This window comes from Lithobates pipiens, unplaced genomic scaffold (genome assembly GCF_037356315.1).
Source record: "Lithobates pipiens isolate NorthernLeopardFrog02 unplaced genomic scaffold, aLitPip1_a1.2 Scaffold_16, whole genome shotgun sequence".
In the NCBI taxonomy this organism is placed as follows: domain Eukaryota; kingdom Metazoa; phylum Chordata; class Amphibia; order Anura; family Ranidae; genus Lithobates; species Lithobates pipiens.
Window position 1 is genome coordinate 233,849,322 of NW_027507748.1, and position 27,881 is coordinate 233,877,202.

The window sequence follows — 27,881 nt, forward strand, 5'->3', positions numbered from 1 at the left end:
TGTGCCACTCTACGCATCCAAATTGCATCCGACTCTAGTTACGTGATAAAAGTTTATGTAATTCAGGAACAATAAAAAGTGTGATCCAAGACGTGCTGGGGTGTCTTCACTCGGGTGCCCCCTTAGGTAATGCTCACCTTGGAGCATGCACTTTGCAATTAAGCTAAGTCAAAGCACACGTGAACCAGCTCTGGGCTCTTTATAGTGTTAGGCTCCTGGGTTCCTCAGCATAGTTATCCGGGATATGTGAAAGGAAAAGCTCAATAGTGCAATGACATTTTAAACTATTTATTTCACTAAAGCAAAGATCCCCATCTGGGATACTCACATTTATCAGGTGCGTCAGTGCACCATTCTATGATGAACATGTAGCAGATTATACCAGGGTGTTATCGGGATGATACAAGCGTCTTCCTTAGCTTACAAGATGTCTTGTCGTGCCGTCCTGACCCATGCCCAACTAGTGTCGATACAGGGATATGTATCTACTTCAGAGGGAAATATACTATATTTACCTTGACTTGTCAGACTCCGGGTGTGTCAAAATGTGCACAAAATCACTATTGTAATTAATAAAATGAAAGCAACAAGATCTGCCAAAGGAAAGACTGCTGGTCAAATATTGAAGCCAAAGGTCAAGTCAATGCATTTTGGGGGACCCTTCAACAAGACTGAAGAATATATTAGAAATATATAGGTGTATGTAAAATTAATATACTTAAGTATACTAGACAATAGCATTTAAACTGATAGATACAGTATTTATAAAACAAAATAAATATATTCAAAACACAATAATTATTGTATTAATTCTTTAGAAAATTATGTATTTGTAATCCGAGAGCCAATTGTAATTTAAGAAATCCGAAACATATAATTTATCATAGTCTAGTGGTCTCTCTATACATTAGGGTTTCTGTACATAAATATTAGTCTAAGTTTGACTGTGATACTGAAATCTTGAGAATAATTGAATATTGAAAAGTCTACAATTTCTGGGGAAATTGTGTGAAGTGTTCTTGCCTCCACCTATTGGAGTGGGCGGGAGAACTGGGTGGAGTGGCTTAAGTAACTGTTGTGTGATTGGAGTGGCTGGAGTAACTGTGAAAAGTGTTAAAAAGCTTAAATAGTAGTAAAAAAGTTGAAGAAGTCCCATCATTAGCTGAACATTTTTTTCAAAAATAGATTTTTTTATTAAATGATTTTTTTTTCCAAAAATGTCATATTGTTTTGGCTGATCTTGGGGTGGTCATAATGTTTTGGCTGATCATGGGGTGGTCATAATGTTTTGGCTGATCATGGGGGTGTCATAATTGTTAAAAAGCTTAATATTTTAAAAAGTCTAAATAGTAGTGAAAAGGTCCCATCATTAGCTGAAAGAGCTGAACATTTTTTTTTTTTTTTAAATTCATTTTTTTTAAATACTTTTTTTCAGAATTTTTTTTTTTCCAAAACCAATTTTTTTTTTAAAGATTTTTTTTTCAAGGTCATAATGTTTTGGCTGGTCATGTTGTGGACATACTGTTTTGGCTTATCATGGAGTGGTCATAATATTTTGGCTGATCATGTGGTGGTCATAATGTTTTTGCTGGTCATAATGGTTTGGCTGATCATGGGGTTGTCAGCTTTTGTCACTTCCCACTCTAGTTTTTCGCCGTTCATTCCTATGGGACAAATTTTGCCGCAAAAATAACGATATTTTGTGAACCATTTGGCGAAATGTTCCACAAATTAATAGTACACCAATCGGGAACAATCCGCACTTTTTAGTATATTATTGTATATGTAGTGTAAAAGCTGTGGGAGGAGTTAGGGTGGTAAATTTGTCTATAATGATAATAATAATAATATATATGTGAGATAACAGTAAGTGGTCTTTCTATGCAAGAACACGTAACAATAAAATGCGGAGCCAGGCTGCCGGTGACAAGTACAAGAGGCTTGAAAGAGAGCCATAGTATTGCCTATGGCTAAACCACCCTGAATGCGCCCGCTCTTGTCTAATCTTGGAAGCTAAGCAGGGTCGGGCCTGGTTAGGGCTTGGATGGGATACCAGGTGCTGTAGGCTTTTGCTTTTCTTCCAGCAAGGGTCACTCTCCTCTATGCCTCTTTTTACATTCATTTTTCCCCAAAGTGCTCTGCAAGCCCTCCAGCACACCTAGCTCCTCCAAAATCACCCCTGCCCAGCCCCCACTTTTTATAAGCCCACTTCCCTTTTCTCACCCCTTCTTTCAAAAATACACTTTCTTTTTTATCTCTCTCTTTCTCTACCTGAAATGATTTTTTTTTTTCAAAAATGTTTTTTTTTCAAATATGATTTTTTATTCTTTTTATTTTTTATAGGGTGATCATAATGTTTTGGCTGATCATGTTGTGGTCATAATGTTTTTGTTGATCATGTTGTGGTCTAAATTATTTGGCTGATCATGGGGGGATCACAATGTTTTGGCTGATCATGGGGTAGTCATAATGATTTGGCTGATCATGGGGTAGTCATAATGTTTTGGCTGATCATGTTGTGGTCATAATGTTTTGGCTGATCATGGGGTTGTCAGCTTCTGTCACCTCCCACTCTAGTTTTGAATATTTCGCCATTCATTCCTATGGGACAAATTTCACAGCAAAAACAACGATATTTTGTGAACCATTCGGCGAAACGTTCCACAAAGTAATAGCACACCAATCGGGAACAATCCGCATGTTTCGGTATATTACTGTCTATGTAATGTAAAAGCTGTGGGAGGAGTTAGGGTGGTAAATTTGGCTATAATAATAATATATATGTGAGATAACAGTGAGTGGTCTTGCTATGCAAGAACACTTAATAATTCAGATCATAAGGCCTGAATATGTCATTTAATCTTGTTAGATATATTTCCAGATATTCTAATATATCTAAGAATCAGATACAAATTAAATAAAAGATTTCAAGTAAAATATAACTGGAAGCATCCACACCATTAACGAAAGTATTCACCTAATTCAGTACTGATTTTGTTTGTGTGTCCAATATAGGTGCTGATGTTGACCATCATTGACTGTAAACATTCATGTTCTCTAAGGACGTTAAGGGTAATAGGTCTAAAAAAGTAAACTGTACACCATGGATATTGTTGTTTTTGCCAGAGGTTGTTTCAAGGATAAAGAATACAAAGTACTGGTCTGATTAAACTGATGTCTTTGTCTTTTGTATTTGTGTGTCAAGGAAAAGTTTAATTTGAAGTAGTGTATTGAATGGCCAAGCTGTAAGATGCACAGTGGGGAAGAGGAATAAGACCAATAATTGTACTACCTGTAGGATGTGGTATCATTTTATTATTTATATCCAACAGCTGAGATGCTTGATTTTTTTTCTTTTGGAGCTGATGGAATAAAAAGAGGTAGATATTCAAAATGAATATGTGAGAGCATGAAGGAGGACTAGGAGCTGAAAAGGCAGAGATCTTTGAAATATCCTAAAAGAGAAGAATGGCTTAACCGTGTAGATTTTTGTAAGTGGGCAATAAAGAGTGAGACTGAATTAGTTAAATAGTGAATATTTGAAGGGGAAACAAACTGTTGTTTATGAATGAGCTAATAGAGGTTTGCAAAGGTTAGAGGTAGTGAATTGTTGGCGCTGTATTGAAATAGGCAGGAGATAGTGTGATAGTACGATTGTTTGCTAAATATTCCTATTGTATTGTAGACTGCATGTGTGCCATAAAAAGGTCAGTGGTGCTTTGGCTATTATTTAACAGTTCACAGGTGCCAAAAATAAGCAGTGATTTGGTGGGCAGGGTATGCTAATAAGCTGTCAGTGTTGTACATACTGTATGTGCTTAACTGAATGGGAAGGTTGACCTTGGAGGGGAATAGGAGTATACTTGCTGCTGTTATGTGAAGGTGTGTAAAAACTAGGAACTAACCTTGTGATTTTGACAATATGCATAGTCCAAAAAGTAAAAATTCTAAATACACAAAAAAGTGCAAACAGAAAGGAAATGATTTCCATGCAGTCTGATGTCATTGTAAGGATCTGAGCCCAGCATGGCAAGGGAAGTGTGATCTCTACCTAGCCATCATACTGCCCCAGTTGCAGCACACATTCCTCAACTATCTTACTTGGCATAGTTTAAAGCCATATCAAAGCCACCTTATATATTACTGAAATACAGTCTGGCTGTATATACAGTAATTAATATACTTCTTTCTGTGTAATTTTAAATGCTATGTATGAGTAAGGGCAAAAATATTCTGGAGAGTCACTCCTCTCTGCTAGGGATGAACTCTGGCGTGTTCGCACACTCCACGTGCAGAGCCCGCCAGGAAGTTGGCGCAGCGCTGCACTAGTGTGAAAGAAAAAAGAAAGTAGACTTTGCGCTATACCTTTAAAACATAAAAAACTTTTTTGAAATTGTGAATAATGTACTCCTTCTACCGTGGTATATACCCTTCCTACGAGGTTTGGAAGTGAACTAGTTGGATATCTCAGAGTGTTAGATCCCCTGGAATTGGGGTTAAATCTTATACGATATTTTTTAAATAAGTGGCGGTGGCTAATGTGTCAAAAATTGGTGTAATAAAACATTTTTTTGGTAATACCAATAAACCTAGTGGGTAAATACAATGAGGAAAAAAAAAACCTGTATGTTTACAACCAATATACGTGCATACAAATCTATAATTTACACAACCAGTATATGTGCTTACGTGCATATAACATATATAGTAGTGAATCTATCTGTTAAACAACCAGAATACATGCATCTAATATTAATTGTGCATGTGTATAAAGAAATGAATAAAAGGTGTATAAATTAATTAATTAATAGTCCCAAAGAATGTTAAAGGTGACTTGTGCAGAAAATCTATGACCGCTTCTAAGAAACTCCCAGTGCGTTTTTTCCAGTGCAAAATAATGATTTTGCCCTCCCCAGATACCCTGCCCCTCCAGGGTCGGATTTGCCTTCACAGTGTAAGCCCCTGTGTCGCTGCCTGGTGTATCCCTGGGAGCTTTTTTTTCAGCTGGAAATATCTTGTTCAAGTATTCAATGGAAAAGGGGGATATCCATAATGTAAAATGTTTCCACAATATGTTTGACAAAGTTTTAAAATCACAAAGTGAATTAAAACCGCCGCCGGCCTCTACAGCTTGCTGGGGAGAGTGTGCGTCCTATGGCCATTCCCTACGCGTTTCGTCATCAAGACGTCATCTGGAGTCAGCGCTGCGCTAATCACAGGCAGTGAGACATTGTCCCGGTCTCTGCAGCCACACATCGGGAAATGTCTCACTGCCTGTGATTAGCACAGTGCTGCGCCGACTTCCTGGCGGGCTCTGAACGTGGAGTGTGTGAACATGCTGGAGCTCATCCTTACTCTCTGCACACTGATCCAATCAACACCCCTGTTGAAGGAGCATACGCGCTTATGGTTATAAGCATTTACGAGTCTTGATTACCAGCCTCTTCATCTAGCACTTAGAGAACAAAGGCTCTGAGAGTTAAACCCTCTAAAAACACTGACAGCACTGGGTTTTTTCTTCTCCCAGAGGGGAATTTACTAAGACTAGATCAGCCAGAATTTGGAGCAGCTGTGCACGGCAACCGCTGCTTCTATTTTTAATTTTTAAAGCTTAAATGAACAAGCTGAAGAGACAAGGTTGATTGGTCACTATGCACAGCTGCTCCGGATTCTGTTTGCTTCAACATTGGATTTCCTCTTGGTGCTCCAGTTTCATTCCACAAGGGGCAGTTAGGTTGGTTAGACTACTGAACACAAGTGCTGGCAATTATTATTGTGCCATCCTGAGGTTTACTATTGTGCTGGTGGTTATTATTAGCTTAGGGTTATTGCTTACCCTGACACATGCTGGGGGTTATTGCTGGGGGTTGTCATTGCTAACCCTGAGATGTGCCAGGGTTTATTATTACTGGTCCAGACACTTGCTGGTTACTGCTGTCCCTGTCACTTGCTGGGAATTATTGCTGATCCTGACACATATTAAGTGTTATCATTGCTGATTGATACCATTGTGGAGGGTTATTATTGCTGCCACTGACACCAACATTAAGGCTAATTTTACTCCCACAATCTCTTTATGTACCCCTAGGCCCTAATTTGTCTAAAATATAGCAATTCAAAAGGGGAGGGGTGCCACACTGTAAGCCACATGCCATGAAGCAACAACAATCAACTATGCCCACATTATTCCCACACCTACAAAAGGTGCTATGGATAGCCCAGGTTCCTCCTAATTATTTTCAGATGTAGGCAACTAGGGTTTATTTTTTTACACCCATTAACATAAATTATATAACTGCTTTTTGCACTTGATGACCAGCATTGTAAGGAAAACACTGTTGCATACTTCTGACCACTGCACTCTGTTTTCTTAAGTGCATTTAAAAGGGGCTATAGTATGTGTTTTGTGAATTATTTCTGTATAAAATTGTATCTTTAATTTGCTGACTAAGCATTGCACATTATTTTATGCTTCTTTTTTCATAATACCTCAAGCCATACACTGTGAAGCAATACCCACTTTATTTACCATGCCTACAAGTGTGCTGTTGTCAGCATGCTACATATGCTACATTTATCTTCTTCAAGGCAGTCATGTCTTATTAGTTATCTCTCCTTTTATCATAACATGATATGCAATAATTTTCTGTAGTTGCCCATGATCTAGAGATTCTCTGGTATAGTGGATGAGGCTAGCGTTATTGTGAGAATCAGTCTTTATTAATTTTCTTCCAATGCTGCTGCTGTTCATCCATGTTTTTTTAGTCCAGTTGTATTCATTGCTTTCGTTAATAAAATTGCCTACCACTTTTTGTAATCAAGTTGTAATTTAGTGGATGATTTGCTTTCATGCTAAGTGTAATTGAATAACTCTTTTTCCAGATTAAGTTGGTCAACTCACTTACTAAATATGTGGTATTAAATTACACACTATGCAAAACTGTGTTAGAGTATCATGATTAAACATTGCCATGCATCTAGGTAGAAAGAGATGACAAATATGACATTTTCCATATGCCTCAGTCCTTTTGTATCTCTCTTTCAGATTCTCACTGTGTCTGGACCACCTGAAGGAGGCACCCTAGTGACAATCCGTGGGACGAATCTTGGGTTGGACTTCTCTGAGATTGCTCACAATGTGCTTGTAGCTGGAGTACATTGCACTCCAGTGCAGGAGGAATACATAATTGCAGAACAGTGAGGCTTATTTTATCTTAAATTGCATCGTATGGACGTTATGGTTCTCAAATATAAAAACTGTGATAAAATAATTTGTACAATCCTAATCTTCCTGCAATAACAACCAAAAACATACCAATTTAAAACATAAATATATTGTTACAGAATGTGAAAGACGCAATATGCAATGATATTTCACGCATGGACTTTTCCTGGCTAACTTTTGATAATGTTCTTTACAGTTGCACTGATTTGCATTTAGTGTGATAACTATACCATTATTGACTTAGATACATATTTATTAAGAGTTGGTGAGTCTGGGCATATTTGCCTGCAATTTTCAGACATTGAGAGAATGTGTAGACTTTCTCCAGTGGCAGAGGCAGAGATATATTTCAGAGAATGCAAAAATGGATTTAGAAGACCTCTGTGCAGGCTGTTATAAATTTTGTAGATACTGTCTGATCCCTGAATGCCAAAACAGGGTGGCCAAGCTTTTTAAAGTGGTATGCACTATACTGATTCTAAACAAGGTTTTGTGAAATTTGATATATTTTAGAAAGGATTTTATTACAAATTGTCTGGTTTCTTATTTTGCATTTACATTTATTTGCATTCTTCTGGTTGCACACCACAGTATAAAAATGCATATTCTAGCTATTTATAAATAGACTGGAATGAATATTTTTTTAAGGAAGACTGGTTATTCATTACAATCTCTTAGCCACGGAGTCGAATATAAAAAATGAAACCTTCTTCAGTTCTCTTTACTATAGTGAAAAATGCCCTGTTCCAACGATACTGTTATGACAGCACTTTAATTTCATGCTGCAGTTGGTGACTTGTGCTGTATAGTTTTAATTACCTGTTCTCCCCCACCATATAGATTTCTCAGCAACTACATATCTCATAGTGTGATAACACAGACAGCGAGCCCCTCTATTTTTTTCCTTTTTGAAGGCAATGTAGTCCATTAGTGCAGTGTTTCTCAACTCCAGTCCTCAAGATGCCCCAACAGGTCGTGTTTTCAGGATTTCCATTATTTTGCACAGGTGATTTGATCAGTTTCACTGCCTTAGTAATTACCACAGCCGTTTCATCTGAGGGAAATCCTGAAAACATGACCTGTTGGGGTGCCTTGAGGACTGGAGTTGAGAAACACTGCATTAGTGTCATGTTATATTCTGTGAAATATAATGTGTTTATTTGCCATCCTCCATGGGTTTCCTGGTTGGGAATGTTTTGTTCCCTATTCCCCGGGGGATGCCTACATCCCATACCTGACAATTGACACACTACTTCTTTAAATGACTCACTACCCACAGCATAGTTTAGATATAGCACACCATCGTTTCTCACAGTGTGCTAGGAGGGCTCAACTTAGTTCATTCTGCTTTTTCACAAACAGTCCTTTTTTGCTTTTGGCCTTGTGTATCTTACTCTGACTGGTGTTGGCTATATCTAGTCCTGTGTGTTTACCTATATTGGCTTAGCCTTTTGTCCTTATTTTATGTATCTGGTTGCTCCTGGTTATAACTGTTTTTGCTCCTCTGTCTGCAGTACACTGCCACTCTGTCTGTTTCTGTCATTCTTTAACTCTCCTACTAAACAGTCCCATGAGTTGAGTACTGGGAACTGTCTTTTTACACAAATCTATCTGTACTTTCAGCAGCTCACATCAGGCAGTTGAAGTGTACCCGTGTGAGATGTTTCCCAGGATATACTCCCTTTTTTTCTACCCTGACCCTCTACTTCTGCATGTTGGCACTGTGCTCAGATTACTGTTTCGGCTGTACTATGGATTTTAGTGAGAAATAAGCTAGACGTGGCCAGCTACCCCTTAAACTTTGATATGTCCCTTTTTGTGAATGTAATAAATATTTCTTCTGCGTATAGACAAAGGTGCACAGTTTGTATAAAATATACATTTACTGTATTTGTTTGTAAAACTTAATACACCTTGAAAACATAAAACAAGCATACAATCACACATGGATTTTCCAACATGCCAAAAAACCTTTTATGTGCACTAGTGAATTCCTATACAAAACGTTTGATATGTCACTTGAATAAACCGGCTTGCTTACATGGCCAAAGTATATGCTGGCTAGTAAAATATGCTGGCCAGTGTAAGTGTTCTGAGCATTAAATTCACAAATTATTCATGATAAAGAGAACTTTATATTCTTGTTAGAATTAGCAGACTACCAATTCCTTCCATCTTTTGCAGGATTGTGTGTGAAATGGGTCCAGCTCTAAATGCATTCAGCTCTGGACCAGTGCTTCTTTGCGTTGGAGAATGTAAACCAGAGTTCATGGCGCGATCCTTGCAGCAGTACAGCTTTGTGGTGAGTAAGCAATGATGTTCCTGAGATGATTTCCATAGTTCATTACTGCAATTGTTTTTTTGTTTTTTTTTGATAAGTTAAAGGGATTGGACTAATCAGCAAAAACAACTCAACTTCACTTGCTGCACACTTCTTCTTGCACACTTCTTGTGTCAGCTCTATTAGATCAGCATGACAGCCTGGCATTCATAGAAAGAGGTCAACAGCTGCAGCCTATATATCTGTCAGTACAGGTTGTATATCTGATTGTTTAAATGCAGTGGCACTCGTGAAGAAATTGTTTGCATGGCTTGGGCTGTGATAAAGGAATGCTCATCTATTACTGCAGATGACACATGAGTAGATGGGAAGTTTACTTTTAAACTAGAGATTCCTTTTATTCTTCAGAGTAGTCATAGAACAGTTTGCCACCCTCACACATAAGCTGGTTGCTAGCCTGCATGTAAGATTTCATAAATTAGGCAAAATGACTATTACAATCTGGGTACCGCCCACCCCACATCCACAGATTTACTTTTGCAATGTGCCCCTGCTTGTCTAAATGCTATCTAAGTCCTTGGAAATTTCTTGTGCTTCCAGATATGATGAAGCATATCACTTTCTCAAAGCCCTCAGAAATATTTGGTGGGTTAGGATATGGGTGAATATGTAACTTTCTCCCCTGCCTCCCAGGATGCACCATCTACTGAGAAAGGGTAGAAAGGACACTGACCCTGTGTAAGCACATGGGCAAATGACAGATCCCTTTTAAGCATTCCCAGTGTTCACTGCAGTAGTACTCTGAATTAGTATACCCACAAAACATTACCTTTTCTGCAGCTGACTGCTATCTAGGAGATGCCTCAAAAGCCAGGATAAAATTCTTACCACATTGCTCTCTTCTCAGCCCATTTATTTCTTCCGGCCCTCTTTTCTGCACAATCTACAATTTACTTTGCTAGCTCAAAGCTAATAGTAATACGAAAGTGGAAGTTCTCATCTCTTATCAGCTGCTCTATGTCATCCCTAGCAGCAAATTATGGGTTGGTTCAAGCTCATGATAAAATTACACATTTCTTCTGCAAAAATCAATGCTAAGCTTTCTGCAGCTGAACTGCACAAGGCCATAACTGTCACTCTGTATTTTATGATGTTATTTAACAAAAGTATTTTGGAAATGACAAGGAAAAATAGGCTTGATTCTCGCCGTTGTGTTTTGGCACATTGTGGGTATAGTTCACTTTAGGTACTTGGTGATTTTTAGGTGCATTTTACGTGCATTACCTTTCAAGACTATGCAATTTGTGTCAAACTGCATTAAGGATGCAGCAAGCAGGAGGTGTTAAAATGCTAAAGACTAGATAAATTATTGGCAAAAGATCAGGAAGCCAATTTATATAAAATGTGCCTTTTTTTACATTTTTATGTTGTTAAGTTTTTCTGTGAAATAAAGAAGTCAGAGAGCCCTATGCATTCACTGACCTTGCCATTAAACTACCATTTTTTTCTGTACCCCACATCTCCAGTCTTTTCAGTTTGACACAATTCCAGTAAATTCTACACTTGGTAAGAAGTTGTCTATAACTACAGTATATTTAATGAAAAGGCCACCCTGCAGTAATGCTTATTTTTGTTATTGCTGCCCAAGCATGCCATTATATCTTCCCAACTTAACAGGTTTGTTTTGGTTTGCCACAATATATCAGTGAAAAGATAAAGATTTTTGGGCAAAAATAATAGATTACATCTTCCTGTAACCTGTGGAGTTCACTTAAATGGTGCCTGGTACTGTATGTCGGGGCTCCATAGTTCTCCTGGACCTGACCTTTAGTGACATGCAGTGGTGGAAAAAAAAAAAGATTCTCCCAGTTAACAGCAGTTAACACATGACAGTTATGTAACGAAATACTACCACCAGTGTGGCCCAGCCCTTGAATTTGCCCACACCACCACTAAGGAATGAATCTATATATTGCACACCTTGACTTTGTAGGACTAAGGGACATTTATAAATGTTTGTCCCGCAATTTGGCTTTCAATTACTGTTACAATTTAGAGAATATCTGTTTTCTTCCATGCTGTTTTTACATCGCCGGAAAGTACAAAAATCACCATGTTGTAATAAGTGATTTAAGTTTTTAAGATTTAAGTTGAATTACATACCAGGGACACACTTGTGTTGCTACCTGAAGATTTGGATTACATCCAGACCTGTGACTATGCACAGCTTGGGGCACTGCTCCAGACAAACATCCAAAAAGTCTGGTGACTCCTACTGTTGGGTGTAGGCAGAAAAAAAATCATGTCTTTGCTTTTCACTCTGCCCACAGGATTTAGTCATGGTCGTGTGCGGCTCTTTGGCCTTTTATTCCCAGTCGCATCATCCTTTCTGTCTAGAAGCATGAAAGATTTCAAAGCTATTGATGGCATTGGTGTGCTAAATTGCTACCTGTGAAAGTTCACAGCCCAGTGACAAGCATATACAGTGTATATTTATTTTAGTTAATAACTGTAATAGCATTAAGTAGGTAAAAATAAGTGAGATCTCAAAATTTCGGTAATTTCTGAATTACCTACTGTGCACAAATGAAAGGATACAATATCGGTGATAATCAGTGATAATCTAAAAAAAAAATATTCTTTAGGAAGTTTATCTTTGAACTATGTGTCCTCGCAAACTAAAGGAGGGGGGCTGGGGTAGGGCCTGGCAATAGAGCAGAGTTGTTCTCTTGGAGTTGTGCACCACTTTGGCCTTAAACATCTGTGTTTCAAGCTACAGAAAAGCCTTTTTTCCTTTCCCAAATGGGGAAAGCACTAGGGTCCTGCCTTGACACCTGTATATGCAGGGAACCACTGTTGTACCCTGAAATTGACAGTTTAGGCCGCATGTAAGCAGGCCAGCTTGGCACTTATGCGACCTTCTGCCTCAGCACCCCGCAAGGAGAAAACTAGACCCTACCATCATTCTGACTTTCTCGTTTGTACTGTCACAGCTGTAACTTTGGCTCTCCTCAATCTCCAATCCCTCAATTTCCATGGGAACTTTGCCCATTGGAGTCAACGGCCTCTTAGCATCCATATGGGCAGAAGAGCTGTAAATCTGTGATCTCCTGCAATTCCCCCCATACGTAGTGGGACCTGAAGGTGGTATCAGGCTGAATAGAGGATACCCTTTGGAGGGAAATGTGTAAGCTCAAACAGGAGTGAAGGGGCATGGAGACTTGGGTAACTAAACTGGTAGCCATAATTGACTCTATTGAACTGACTCAAGACTTACATTAATAGCGTTTCACTATTATCTAGGTTTGTATGGAGGATAGTTAAAACAAGTAACCATAGAAACAGATCATTCTTTCTTTATACTGTCTCATAAATGATAGCACTGTTCCACTTTCTTGCTGTGTAGACTACTAAGCTGGCAAACTGGTTGGATTTTCCTGACAATTGCACCCAGATACTGGGACTTTCACTTAGGCCTCCAAGTGAAATAGGATCCAAAACCAGACCTCTGTGTCAAACTCACACGCCATTTTGTCCCTTTTGTCCAGAGATAAACAAAATGTTACTGACTAACATCTCTGAGGAAAGGACACTGACCTTACATGGGTGTGTGACCTAACTTCTTGATAGTTTCCCGTTAACCTGTGCCATCTATCTGAGAAGCTACACCAGTTACTATAATTTTCATTTGTATTCCTGATACCTATCTTGCTGCAGTTGACCCCATGTGTTCACCCAATTATTGTACCTGTCCAGCCCTAGCCCAGTGGAGAGTGTTCCTCTTCAAATTTGTTTAGCCACTTTTGGTCTCTAAACCAGTTCAAGATTAGAGAAGCCTGAAACAAACCATTACTTATCTACTTCAGTCATCATTTATGTCCAAAACTTTTTTCAAAACCTACCTTCCACTTGGCATGTCATTGCCACTTTATATTGATGCCAGTGGGAGGATTCATCCTTCGGTCACTCTCAGTTAAACAGGAGTCTGGGGTACCTGCTCCTCCTGAATTTACTGGGGCTGTCATTAGGCCTTATTTAAAACGACTCTTCATTATCCCAGCATTACTGCATTATTCAGCAGTACCTTGCTTTCTGCTTATTGAAAGTGGGAGTAAACCCGCTGACATTTTTTTTTCCAGACCTGTAAGGCAAAAGGCATAATGAGCACCGCATACTAGCTCATTATGAAATACTTACCTTAGAATGAGGCCCCGACATCTTACCTGATCCATGCCGAGGGAGCTGACATGTTCCCTTGGTGTGTCTTCTGGGTATCGTGGCTCCAGCGCTGTGAGTGGCCAGAGCCGCGATATTGTCACTCCCACGCATGCAGGGTCCGGTGTCTGCTGGGCTTTCAGTCGAGAATCCCCTGTGTGCATGCGGCGCTGCAGTCAGCGGCTCATTGCGAGGGGAATATCTCCTAAACCATACAGGTTTAGGAGATATTTTTTTACCTACAGGTAAGTCTTATTATAGGCTTACCTGTAGGTATAAGTTAAAAAAAAGACTATACAACCGCTTTAAACAGGAGCCATAGTGGTGTGAAAGCATGCACCCCATCCTTGCTCCCTTGATGGTATGGGGGACCGGGAGTTCATGTCTGTGGTTTATTTAAGCAATTCTGCATGTTACAGAACCTCCAACATCTGTTTCAATAGAATTACTCTTCTCCTCATTGGGGCCACATATTTGTTCTTCAAAAACGAGGTTCACAGCAGATTATTGGTATTCGGGAAACAGCTATTTTTGTGGGTTAACTGCCAGAGTTTTCATCCATGCCCTGTTGACTGGGTGACAGACCTTGCTTTGTTGGCATTTCTGACCAAACTGCTCATCTTTCCTCTTTTCTACAACCCCTTTCCACTTTCCCCTCCCACCCTAACACTTTACAGCCACTTTCCCTACCCTTTTTTTCTTCCCAATCCTTTACTTTGGTACGAGGGGTAAAAAGAAGACATACTTGTATCTGGACTGTTTGTCTCTCTCCCACAAGGACCATTGACTCCTCCACTGACTGCCTACTTTTATCCCAACTATCTCCCAAGCGGAAACAAGCCTGGAAGCCCCCTCTCAGCTGAAGTGCTTAAGCATGCTATTTCCTCCTTTCAAGCTGGGGCCCAACAGCATTCCCCTTTCCTATTACAAGGCCTTTCAGGAACTCCTTATACCATATTTCTTGCAGGTCTGTAACTCCGTAATTAATTACAACCAACCCCTAGTGGATATGCCCATGGCACACATTACTCTAATTCCCAAGGATGTAACTCTTAAAAATGTTGATCTCCAGTTATTCCAAAATACTGACCAATTGGCTTATTCTCCATATGCAGATATGCACTTAGACCAGATAGGATTTATATCCCTATGAGAGGTCTGTGACACCACCAATAGAGCCTTCCACCTAATTTATTCTTCCTGCTGGAGGATCACTTTTCTCCTGCTTTTATTCACTAAAACACAGAGAAGGCCTTTGGCTGGGTATACTGACACTAAAAACACCCCTATCATATTTTATTTTTGACCCTCAAGCTGCAGTAATTTTCAGTGTCATTCGCAATACAAATAATAGTACAATAGGCCAAAACAGTCAGTCCCCTTTGAATGTTTAGGAAGTGTTTACAAAAAAATATTATACCTTTGTAACAGTGCACGTTACCAAATAAAGTTTGGACAGGTGATTACATAAGCTTAAATTAAAAGTCTCTGAAAATGTAATTATGTCTTTGTTGAATTTTTCAGAATCCAACAGTTTCACATCTTAGTCCAAGCAGGGGTCCAGAATCTGGGGGTACCATGATAACGATAACTGGCTACAATCTTGGAGCTGGTAGTACCGTTTCCATTCGCTTTGGAAACCAAACCTGTGAATTCTATGGGTGAGTATAAATAATAATAATCTTAATAGAAGTATAGGCCTTTGAAAGTGTCGGTAGATCAAAAAGTTATAACTTAATTATAGGTGAAGCCTAAAGTGCTGATCCAGCTCCTAGCTGTCTGCTATAATTGCCAACTTACCTCTTGTCAGTCTTAGCCCTTGTACACGCGGTCGGAGATTCCGACGGAATGTGTCCGATCGGACCGTTTTGTCAGATATTCCGACTGTGTGTGGTCTACATTGGACTGTTACTCGGACGGACCAAGTTTTCCAACTTGTTGGTAAAATTTTCCGACAAAATGCTCCGATTGGACATACTCCGATCATGTGTAGAGAATTCCGATCGGAAAAAGTGCCACGCATGCTCAAATCAAATTCCTACACCAAAGCTATTGGCTACTAGCGTGAACGTAGTCCCATCGTAACGAAATAGCGTAATCACGTCAGATTTTCCGACAACTTTGTCCGACCGTGTGTATGCAACAGTTTCGGCCAAAATCCGTCTGACAAAATCCGACGGATTTGGTTGTCAGAATCTCCGACCGTGTGTACAAGGGCTTAGATTTTAGGTTTTTCAGGCCCACCTTTGTGTGGTCTACATATCCTGCTGCATTCTCCATAATGTAAAACAAATGAAAAATTCATCCATTCCCTGATCTTCTCTGGTGATTGTGAAGCTGGAAGCAATTCTGGTTTCAGAGCTGTCATTCCCCAGCTGCTACAGCCAAGAAACCAACTATATTATTAGTACAATCTGTGCTTGATTAGCTGCATTGGAGGGCAGATGAGATATTGGTGTCTAATAGACCCCAGTGCCTCCATAAAGGGTACTGTACCTGTCACCTGCCTAATGCTGTCACATAGGGGGCTTGTTGTATAGATACAGTTGTACTGATTTATATTTAGTGTAGTAACAATGCAGTTATCGACTCAGAGACATATTTAGAGTTAGTGATTCTAGGCATATTTGCCTGCCATTACTCAATTATAGCTATTAAGGGAAGGTGTAGATTTTTTTTTTCAGTGGCAGTAGCAGGGAAAAAATCCCAGAGAATGTAAATATAGATTTTTTTTTTGATTAATATACTACTTTATAGCGCTCATGGACTTGATCCTTGATGTAACAACATTGTTGTAAATAAATGCTAAAAAAAAAGAGTGTCATGCTAAAGTGTATATAAATCCTAACAATGAACTTCCCTTATGTTCTCCAGTTTGGTCTGGTAAATAGCATGTTGGTATATCTGTTAAATTGCAATAACTGAGCTTATAATTTCCTGTGTCTTTGCCTGTGCTACACACTTATCAGTTAAGAATGGTAAACTATAATATATTCGATTTTTGGTTGGGTTTAGAAAGACTTTAAATACAAAAAAGGGTATGGTTCTGTTTCTCAACAAATGGTTGCAAGCACAGTAATATTTTTCTCAGAGTGTGGAATGGTCCAAAGTTTTTCATCACAGATGGGGGGTATGAAGAAATATAGATTGAAAAAAAGAGTAAATCTGTGTTTTTAAATCATTTACCAGCACACTAGGCAATAATTGCGAGAACACAAACACTTCCTGGCTGACAATACCCACAAATTACAGACTTGTGAGGGATCCATGCTCTTTTAATTTAGCAAATAACAGTCCAGAACCCATTTTTTTTTTGCAAACACACATGCTGGGAAGGTTGCAGCTCTACTGGGCAGAAAGATGGCTATGAAGTTGAAGGGGCTTATAAATTAGGAAATGGGGGGGGGTTCAGAGGAAGCGATAGCCGGCAGTGAGCAAAGGACAAAGGGTAATAGTGGAGTCAGTAGTGATAATACAGCATCTAATCCTGGGGGGGGGGATGCCTTGACAAATCAAAAACAAAGCCTGAGAAAACATAGGGAGAAAATAATATGCACTCATACAACACTGAGAGGCATATACACAAATGCCAGGAGCCTAGCTAACAAAATTGAGGAACTGGAGCTGCTATTTCATGAGGAGGACAGCTAACATGAATGGGTGGCAAATATCCAGGGGTATTGCTTGTATTGGAAGGACATATTAGGTAGAAAAAGAGGTGGAGGGGTGTGTCTATATGTCAAAAATGATGTAAGGGTGGTAGAGAGGAGTGACATTGTGAATGGGACAAGGAGGGAGGTGGAATCTATGTGGGTATAACTTCAAAAAGAAGAAGTAAGTGGGAAATTAATATTGAGGTATATTACAGCCCCCCCAACCTGAAGGAGGAGGAGCTGGACCTACTATCACAGTTAGAAATGACAGCGAGGCAGGGCAATATCATCAAAATGGGGGAAAATTGTCCCGATATACTGGGCAAAGGGAACAGCTCACTCATCAAAGGCTCGTCATTTCATGAATCCAAGTCTGATCTCAGATGTGGCAATCTGAGACAACTTGAGATCTAGCCATCACAGGATGATCATATTTAGCGTAAACCATAGAAAAAGGCTAGCACAAGAACACTAAATTTCAAATGAGACAATTTTTGAACTGCGTTCAATACTACATGACCTCTATTGGGACCTAATTCTAGAAACATTGCACACAGAAGAAAAATGGGAATGTTTTATTAACATATAAAAAAAATAAAGGTATCACACAGTGCATTCCAATCGGCAATACATATAGAAAAGCGATAATTATAGACACTGACACACGTATACCTACACAGGTTGAACTTGATGGACTATTGTCTTTATTCAGCCTTATCTACTATGTAACTATGTAATTATACATAGCAGTGAGGGTAAACATGCATTGTACACACACTTGTATTGGTCAGTGGGGATTTTCCATAACATTGCACAAGGTAGAGATATCAAGAGTATGGGGGAAGAACCAGGGCAAAGGTATAAGTCAACCAGAATGAGAGAGAAAGAAAGGAAGTTTAAATTTGTTTTTATGTTGCTGTTGAAAAGTTCCACTCACTTGCTGTCTTGTAAAATGTTGTTAACAGGACAAGAAGTGTAGGTAAATCCCTCTTTAATGAAGCCCCAGATAGCAGTAAAAACACGACAAGTTGTAAACCTCCCCTTCACAATCAAAAACTATGAAAAAAATGGACATGCACTTTAAATAACTATAGTCTTCAAACATCTACTACAATTTTTATAGTGTGTTTTGTTCCATTTATGACTCTAAAATTTTCTGGTACAAAGCATAGCAAAGTAATTTACATATAAAATAATTGCAAGTATACAACTTCTTTAATCAGCCATAATAAAGTAATATAACAAAGGAAAGTTCATACAAACAGCATACAAAAAACAACTGGGTGGGGGGGGGGGGGGGGGCTAATCAAGCCTAATTAGGTTAACTAAGGACTATTGATGAGTTAAAAGGAAACAAGTTTTATTAAATGCGTGCCGGTGTTTTATCGATTAGTGCCCATCATTGAAAAGTGCCCGTGCATTGGCAGTATTGAAGGGCCAGCTGATTTGCCGATCATGCGCACATCATAGGAGGTATTTCTCATCGGGGGATGCCATTTCACGGGCACAATTGAAACCTATACACACAGCGGAAGATGACTGTAGGTGTCAGATTGTGCCTTGCTGTTGTGGGGCGGCTTTACACTGTGCTGTGGTCCGGTTTTGTCTGTGTTACAGGGCAGGTTTGGTATGTTGAAAGGCCAATTTTGCCTGTGTGAAAGGGCGGGTTGCAACACAGAAAAAAACAGCCCTTCAACACAGCCACAAGCTGCCCTGCAGCAGCAGCAATGCACAATCTGACAACTACGGTCTCCCTCCACTGTTTGTATAGGTTTCAATTGTGCCAGTGAAACGTTATCTCCCATTGAGAGATACCTCCTATGATGTACGCATGCACCATGGTTATGTCAAGCCAGCTGATCGGCAAATCAGCCGGAGTGCAATTCCATGCTGCGCATGTGCAGGCACTTTTCGATGGTGGGCACTATCTGATAGAACCCCAGTTAACTGAATTTGACGTTATGAACTTATCATAGTAAAAAGATTTTTATTGGCCCAGTTATTTCAAAACATTTTATTTAATTTTGAATAGAGTTCAGACTTTGTCCATTTTTCTTCTGATCACTTCAGTGCCCAATGATGTCATGGATGAAGTAACAATTTTATGTACCCTGTCATATGCTGAAAAGGCAAGCAAGATTAATTATGCTAATGTCTCAGTTTAAACATTTGTAAATTACTCAGTGGTATTTTGAATTTATGCTCCTTCCAAATTTAAAACAAAAAGTAGAAGCAACAGTGTAATCTCTTAATATTTTATGTGTAAGCATCACTGGGGCCATTTGTAGTTGGTAAAAGAATCTCCCAAAACATAAACTTAACATTGAGAAACATCTCTGCACTGATATTGATGAGAAGCTTTAACCAACCACTTTGCATTAGTAATGTTGAAGGTTAAATATTCAGTCAAATGCAGAAGCATCATCTGTAGGCATCCCTGTTCTATGTTTGGGTCAGAAAGATGCAATGTATAACTTTTTGGTAATAATTGTGAATTATTTGGTTTCTGATGCATAAATCAAACTAGAATTCTCCTTGTGTTTTTTTTAAGCATCTAGTGTGAAAGAAGGAATGTGGTAAATTATCTAAAACCTATCTGTTGCCAAATTTAAAGCACTGTCATAAGATATACATATATTTTTTTTGAAAATGGGGACTTTTAAAGTGGATGTAAACATGATTCATGAAAATTGAGCTGGGCACATATATCTGCAGTGTTTTGTTATCTCTCTTCAAATCACTATGTCCCCTAGCTGTCTCCTGCTCTGTTCTTCTGTTATAAGCCTGATAACTCCTGAAAAGTTCTCGTCAACTGTTATAAAAGCAGCCTGAGTTTTGTGGGAACCATATTCAAATGCATTCATTTGATTTCGTATTTTTATTGCACAAATCTAATTTAAAGCATTTTAAAATTAGGTTTTGCTTTTTTTAGTTTTGGGTAAAGCAGAGAGTGGTTAGAAAACCTGTCAGGTTTTTATTGCTGTCTGTGCCCCCATTAGGGAGACCCATCCTCTCAATTTGTCATGTTTACCATCATCCTCCAGAACAAGAATTGAAGGGAAATCATCCAATGGGTACACAGATGCAAACAAAAAAAAAAACTGACATGGGTTATAACCTTTCCTACTCCTATAGTTCTACTTACTTTTGCAGTCCAGTTTGAGAAAACTCCACTACTGTAAATGTTTGTGTTCCCATTCACACAGCATATTAAAAAAACAGTTCTTACCTTTTTAGATGTTTCTCAGGGGAAATTATTATTAATAATATTAATATTGTTACTATACAGGATTTATATAGTGCTCACAGTTTAACTAAAGGCAAGGATTTGTTATTAAGTTTTATGCTGTCTTTGTCATCGTCCCCCTCCCCTAGTGAGATTCACCCTCTATCTGGCCTGTTTACCGTTCACAGTTATCATATAAAATTAGAAAAAAAGAGGTTTAACCTTGAACTACTTAGAGGGCTCTTTACTGTAAGAGCAGCAAGGATGTGGAATTCCCTTCCACAGGTGGTGGTCTCAGTGGGGAGCATCAATAGTTTCAAGAAACTATTAGATAAGCACCCGAACAACCTCACCTACTATGTAACTATGTAAAAAAAAAGAAATCCCACATTTTGGGTTGTCCCAAGAAAAGTAAAATAGATGAAACCTTCTAATGGGGACACTAGTTCGGGTGACCTGGAGGGCCCCAAGGGATTCCCTTCATTTGCAGGGATTTACTCCCACTTCCTGTGTTGGCTACAGGACAGAAACAGAAATTGAAGGGAAATCTTCCCAGTGGGACACAGGTGGCAAGAAAACGGGTTATAACTCTCCCTTAGTCTATCCAAACTTGTTGGGAAACCATTTTTATATGATTAGCAAGCACTAATTAGTTTGCAATAAATCATCATCTATTCTGAATAGGATAATAGTTGTAGCCTAAGAAGCAGCTATAATAACATGCTGAAAGGTAGCACTTATAACAAAATACAAAGCAAAGGTGTTTTACAGCACCTCGAATATAGCAGCAAAAGAGTGTATTTTTAGTTAGTTTGGTCATCTTGTAAGAACTCTAATAAAACTGACTTAACCATCAGACTTTCTTACCAATCTGCTATGTAACATTTATTTTATTGCGTGACGAGCAGGGGTTTGATTTTCGCAGTCTGTAAGAGTGCATTAAATAATGTTACAATAATAAGAAAAGCCGGCAACGCTGTAATCCTTGAAGTGTCGTTTATTGGTACATCAGAGTAAACAGACAATAAAACAATAAACTGACGCGTTTCGGCAAAAGCCTTAGTTGTAGCTAATATTAAATACCTTCCTCAGCTCTGTTTATACAGGGGGAGCTCCTGTCCATAGGGGTGGCATTGAAAGAGCCCCAAATGATCCACAATGGCTCAAAAGTGATATCGTCCAGAAATATTTAGAAAATATAAAGGTGGATTAAGCACATGGCATCCACCCACAAAACCTACAAGAATTGAGTTCTATCATTTCAAAGCCTTTGTTTATAATTTTTAGGGTCTCTTTAACCACTGCCACCCGCCCACCGTCAAATGACGGAGGGATGGCATGGCTCTCATTCTGGGTGGACGTCATATGACGGCGCACCCATGAGAAGGGCAACCAAGCTGATAAGAGGCATGGAGAAACTCAGCTATGAGGAAAGAATAGAGGAACTGAATTTATCCTCTCTTGAGAAGAGGGGATTAAGGTGGGGATATGATCAACATGTACAAATATATAAGGGGTCCATATAGTGAACTTTGTGTTGAGTTATTCCCTTTAAGATCATCACAAAGGACAAGGGGGGCACTCTTTACTTCTAAAGGAAAAGAGATTTCATCTCCAAATACGGAAAGGTTTCTTCACAGAAAGAGCTGTGAAAATGTGGAATAGAATCCCTCAAGAGGTGGTTCTGGCCTGCTCAGTAGATTGCTTTAAAAAGGCCTGGTTTCTTTCGCAAATGTACATATTATAACTGGGTACTAACATTTATAGGTAAAGTTGATCCAAGGAATATCCAATTGCCTTTCGGGGGATCAGGAAGGGATTTTTCCCCTGCTGTAGCAAATTGGATTATGCTTTGCTGGGGTTTTTCACCCTCTGAATCAACTGTGGGTATAGGATTTTGTATATGGGATTGTATGATTTTTTTTTATTATTGGTTGCACTAGATGGACTTGTATCTTTTTTTTCAACCTGACTAACTATGTAAGCCACTCATCAGAAAACACTGAGTCTTGCTGGACCCTCAGGGGAGTTTATTGAAATTTTTAAAAGGCGGGAGCATCAAACCAGCTTGTATAGACCTTGTAAAAGGTTTTTATTTTATAACAGCCGACGAGTTTCAGGGGCTCAGCACTCCCCTTTCAATAGGGCTAAAAATTAGACGATAGAGAAATACAAAGATTCCTTAAAATATGTTAAGCTATGTATAAAAGTACAAATATGTTGTTTAGTTTATGTCCTTTTTGGCTCCAATGCATTAAAAATTATGGAAACTTTAACAAATTTGAGAAATATTTACAGTTATTTTTTATAAGCTTGTAAACTAGTCTTTTATGACAATTTTTTTTCATGCTCGTGTAATATAAATACATACATATATATATATATATATATATATATATATATATATATATATATATATATATATATATATATATATATTATTTAATGTATGTTTGAAATAAACTTTTAATTTGTGGTGACTCCATAATCTTGTGTTTGCAGAAGTATTCTAAGCTTTTCTTATCGGACACCACAGTAGTTGCAACTTGTGGATTTCTCTCTGTACCCAATATATCATACAAACCTGTATGAACTAGGGAAGTGTTTCTCTTTTGGTGTATTGCGTGTTTGTGCTCGTAAAGCAGAGTTCCACCATATTTTTTTTTAAGTCAACAGCTACAAATACTGCAGCTGCTGACTTTTAAAATATGGACACTTACCTGTCTAGGGCACTGGCAATGTCCTCAATCAAAGCCAATCTGTCCCTCGGCTCTCGAGTGGAGGCACCGCCATCTTTGGTAAGGGAATCAGGAAGTGAAGCCTTGTGCTTCACAGCCTGGTTCCCTACTACGCTTGCACAAGTCTCGCTGCGCTTCCTCACTGGTCCCTGCTGTCTTCTGGGTCCTGTGTGTTTGCCAGAAGATAGCGGGGGGAGGGGCCGGACATGGCGCAGATCACCGCAGAGCCTGCGGACATTGCATGATCCCCCCCTTCAACACAGTCAGCATTGATGGAGGAATCCCTCTGACTCTGCTATTGTATTTTGACAAGGGGAGGTTTCCCAGCCATTAAAATACAATGATCACTGCTGGCAGCTATAGCCGCAGGCAGTGATAGAACAAAAAACTGACAGGCTGGTTGTATTGAAGTCAATTGATAGCCTGCTCATAAATCCATTGACATTTTCAGTCCATCTATGGCTGGCTTTAACATCATACTATTCAAATACTATGTATAACTTTCCCCTGACTATAAAGAAATGTAAAGTGATTGTAAATGATCACCTTGTAAAACAACCCATTCAGGTTAAAATAGAAATGAAAGGCAAAACATTTGTGTATAGATAAAAAAAAAAAAATTATAAATATCTTTTTTTCCCTTTTATTTTAAGTGACTACATTCCCTCTGTTCTCAGCTGCATACGTGCTGAGGGAGGAGGGGCAGCAACAGCACACTGATTTTCCCAGTAAATAGCTGTGCAAGGGGGTTCGGGTAGGGGGGCATGTCAGGATAAGTCTGAATACTGGAAGAGAGCAGGCTGAGTTCCCAGCATAAATAGAGAACTGACCACGCTGTGTTTTCATGCTTAGTGTGGTCATTTTTTTATAGAAAAGCAGAGGGACTGGCAGGAACACCAAAGATTTAATACAAAGGAAGCAATAAAAAGAGAACAGGATACTTTCTCATACAAGTATGTGGTACGGCAGACACATATCAGGAATATAAAATGTTGAGGTAGCAAACATTTTAAACATAAAAACTTGTAGCTCTTTAAAAAAAAAAAAAAAACATTATACAACCAATTTCAATGAAAATAACATGTAATCATCTATGAATGGTAAATGTGAAACTTTTCACTTTTTTATGTTACAGGAGGTCTCTTAATGAAATTGTTTGTGTGTCTGCTCCATCTATATATGGCATGGGTCCAGTTCATGTGTTTGTCAGCGTGGACAGAGCCCAGATAGAAAGCAACTTACAGTTTGAATACATTGATGACCCCAAAGTTCTCCGCATTGAACCTGAGTGGAGCATTGCCAGGTATATTGACTCCATATTTAAATGCATTTAAATGTTCTTTTATTTTTTGTCTTATGTCCTCCCGTTTTCAGGCAGAGTCAAAGAAAATATTATTATGAATAATATTGGATTCTGATTACATTTTCTAAAAACCCAAACAATGAACATTTCTTATTTGTTTTCTTCTGTCCTGTGCTCTTTGCCCATATTATCCTTAGCCCTACCTGATCCATAAAGCAGCCTATAGATTATGTGGATTTGATTTTATTTCACGGGTGGAAGGAAACAATTCCCCCATCAACACATTCAGCGTTGCCTGCAGTAATCACATGTAAAAATGAATGGATTGCCTTCAGTACAACCAGCCTGCCCAAAGATGGATCAAATCTCAGCCAGTCCCTTCAAGCCCCATACACACAGGCCAAATGTCAACAGCCAGTTAAAAAATAAATGTCTGATATTTAGCCCATGTGTATGTCAGTCTGTTGGATGTACATGCTGGTAAACCAGCAGCAGACTGACTCTGGATCATTGTTGTCAGCCAGTGGCAGGGAGCGCTGATCGGAGTGTTCTGGCGGAGGGGCTGCCCCCCTGTCAGAACACAACAGCTCAGTGGGGGATATTGCTGAACTAAATTCTCATAGTAAGTACAGCGGTTCGGACTTTTGCATGAAAAACGCTAGTTTGTACACAGCTTTAGTCTCTGTGCTCTGGAGATAATCAAAGTGGTTGAGTCATTTAGCAAAAGACAATGGGCATGGCAAAAACCCCTTGGTCTAAAATTGTATATTGGCAGTCCAAAATAGGATGTTAATAGTCGTTTTGAGATGTGTTGCTGCCATCAATTTCAAAATTGCCTTATTTTTTTCTTCAAATGTTAAGTTTTTCCAGTTCAAACTTTTGAATTCTAGTGTGAATAAAATATGGGTTTATGAAATTTGCGAATCATTAGATACTTTTTTTTGTAGATTTTGCACAACATCCCAACTTTTTTGGCATTTGGGTTGTAGTAAAACTCTAGAATTTGTCTTTAACCAAGTGTGGTGATAGCCCCACCTTCTGCATAAAATCCTCAGTATTGAGAAATTGATGCCTTGCTCTGATTACATGTTATGTCCAGACAGACCTGGATATCAGACCCCTTTCCTACTATCTATGGTTAACTCAGTGTGATGATAGCCCCATTTATCATGTTAAAAACGGTTGCTAAATTCATCTTCTGCATAACATCCTCAGTATTGAGAAATGGATGCCTTGCTCTGATCACTGCTTGATTAGCACATTATACAAAGACAGACCTGGATGCCAGACTTCTTTCCTGCAGCTAATGGAGATACCTAGAGGGTGGGCTTGTTTACTTGCTCAGTAATATTGTGTTCCTGTAATTCATGAAACTTTTGTTCTACAACTGTACACCTAACCAGTGGTGGCTGGTGCTCTATCAGTTGGGGGAGGGGGGCAGCAGATGGACTTGACCACACCCCCGTCACTCCAGCCCACACCACGTACCACCAGTTTGCCAGCTCACTCAGATGGTAGAGGTGGCGGCGGCTTCCCCCCTCAGTCTCCTCCATGTCCTGGTTCCTTTGGTTAGGCTTCCCATGTGTCTCCTCTGCCTTACATCTCCTCCCTCCTCCTCCTTCCTCCTCATAGGCCAATAGGATGGCTTCTCCTTTGGGCCAGTCGGTAAACGGGTCTCACGACCCACTTCCTGATTGGTGGAAGGAGATTCAGTGTGAAAATAGTGTCTGACAGTCACCGGTTCTCTGCTGACTAAATACTGAGAACTAAGCAATCAGTGGCTTTTGATCACTCATTTCTCGTTGTACAGCCAATGGGGGATAGCTGCAGCTGGGATTGGTGCTGCAGCCATCTAGGTGAGTATGATTGTTTATTTTTTTGTATTACCGAACGTCTCTTTGAAAAAAATAATTTTCACAGTTTCGATCTAGAAAGCCCATGACTTTGGAAAGGGAGCAGTGAAATGCTTACCACAGTCTCTACGCACAGGGTACTGTTAGATGGGATGTCAAAAGGAATGACATGGACCACTTTAAGGAACAAATCAGGCAAAATATTGATCTCTGCAATGTCTGCACTGAGACCAATTCTAAGTAGCATTAGTTCTGTAGCTTTATTGTGACCAGGAAAATAGGGTTCTCATTAACAACATAAAATGCAGTACACAGGGGATATTTGTGCCTTCTTGTTTGAACAGATGTCTAAAACTGCTTGTTGGTTGAGTTTCTGCCTCAAGCAAGCAAGTTAGGTAGGAAAATAAATCTATAATCAGACATGACTGTTGTATCCCCATGTTATTTAAACATGTTATTTATGTTAGCATTGTTATGTAGTTTAAGCAATGTGTTATTGTCAGAGCGTTTACTCCACACACATAACAGGTTTTATTCAGTGCCACAGTGCAACTGTGAATGAGGTGGACTTTCCCGCAACAGTGTAGTTTCCATAGCTAGGGCTTATTCGATACTGTGATTGGTTTCCTTTTCATTTTATGCAGGTTTGGATATTTCATTAACTGATGCAAACTCCTTGAACTATTTAGAATGAAAAAAATATTGATCAACGCTCACTTAATGCAGTCTTAAGAGTAAGAGTTCTATCAATTAGCAAATTGAATTTTCTGAGCAATAGACTTTCATTTACTTACTAGTCACCTCTGGGAAGCTGTACCAAATGCTTTAACAAAGTCCAAAAAGTAGATTAGTTTTACATCATCTGTCTTTTGATAAACCCTTGTAGGTGAACACTATATTTCTTCTATAGAATTCTCTTATATGGATCCTCGTAGCAGTCCCTTTAAAGAGGAACTGAACTTTGGAAACTGTGCCAAAAAAAAAAGCAGGCAAAGAACAATGGGCCTGTCGCCAGTATTACCTGTGATCTCCCTACTGCCGATCTTTTCCCTTTACTGACTTACCTTGTCATTTTCTTCACTAAGTCTCTGTATGGAGCCTCACATCTTGGTAGAAGCAAGTAACATTACCAAATCTCACTCCTCTTACTAGCAGAGTCAGCAGTATCCTAGATTCACACTCCAGATATCAGACTCCAGACATGAGCCTTGAGACAATAAGCACAGAAGTCCCTAGGCACTCTCATACACCAAAAAGTGTGCTGCTTATTTCACAGAGGAATTACAAAAGGTACAGTGGTCAGGGTACTGTATAAGCACAACCACCACTTCTAGAGAATAGGGAAAGAACTGAACGTTATAACATTTCTGGTTAAATACCTTGATTC

The 27,881-nt window shown here is 39.1% G+C and overlaps 1 protein-coding gene across 2 annotated transcripts in view; it reads left to right on the top strand.

Annotated features, from left to right (window-relative positions):
* The window catches only part of PLXNA2 (plexin A2), a 469,574-nt gene that overhangs the window by 326,342 nt on the left and 115,351 nt on the right, over window positions 1-27,881 (top strand). For both annotated transcript variants that reach the window (XR_013274456.1, XM_077481163.1), the window contains exons 13-16: window positions 7,046-7,197; window positions 9,410-9,527; window positions 15,246-15,382; window positions 24,474-24,641. Coding sequence is in view for 1 of the 2 variants with exons in the window: in XM_077481163.1 (XP_077337289.1) it covers window positions 7,046-7,197; window positions 9,410-9,527; window positions 15,246-15,382; window positions 24,474-24,641 (575 nt within the window). In the remaining variant the exon portion in view is untranslated. The remainder of the gene's footprint in view (window positions 1-7,045; window positions 7,198-9,409; window positions 9,528-15,245; window positions 15,383-24,473; window positions 24,642-27,881) is intronic.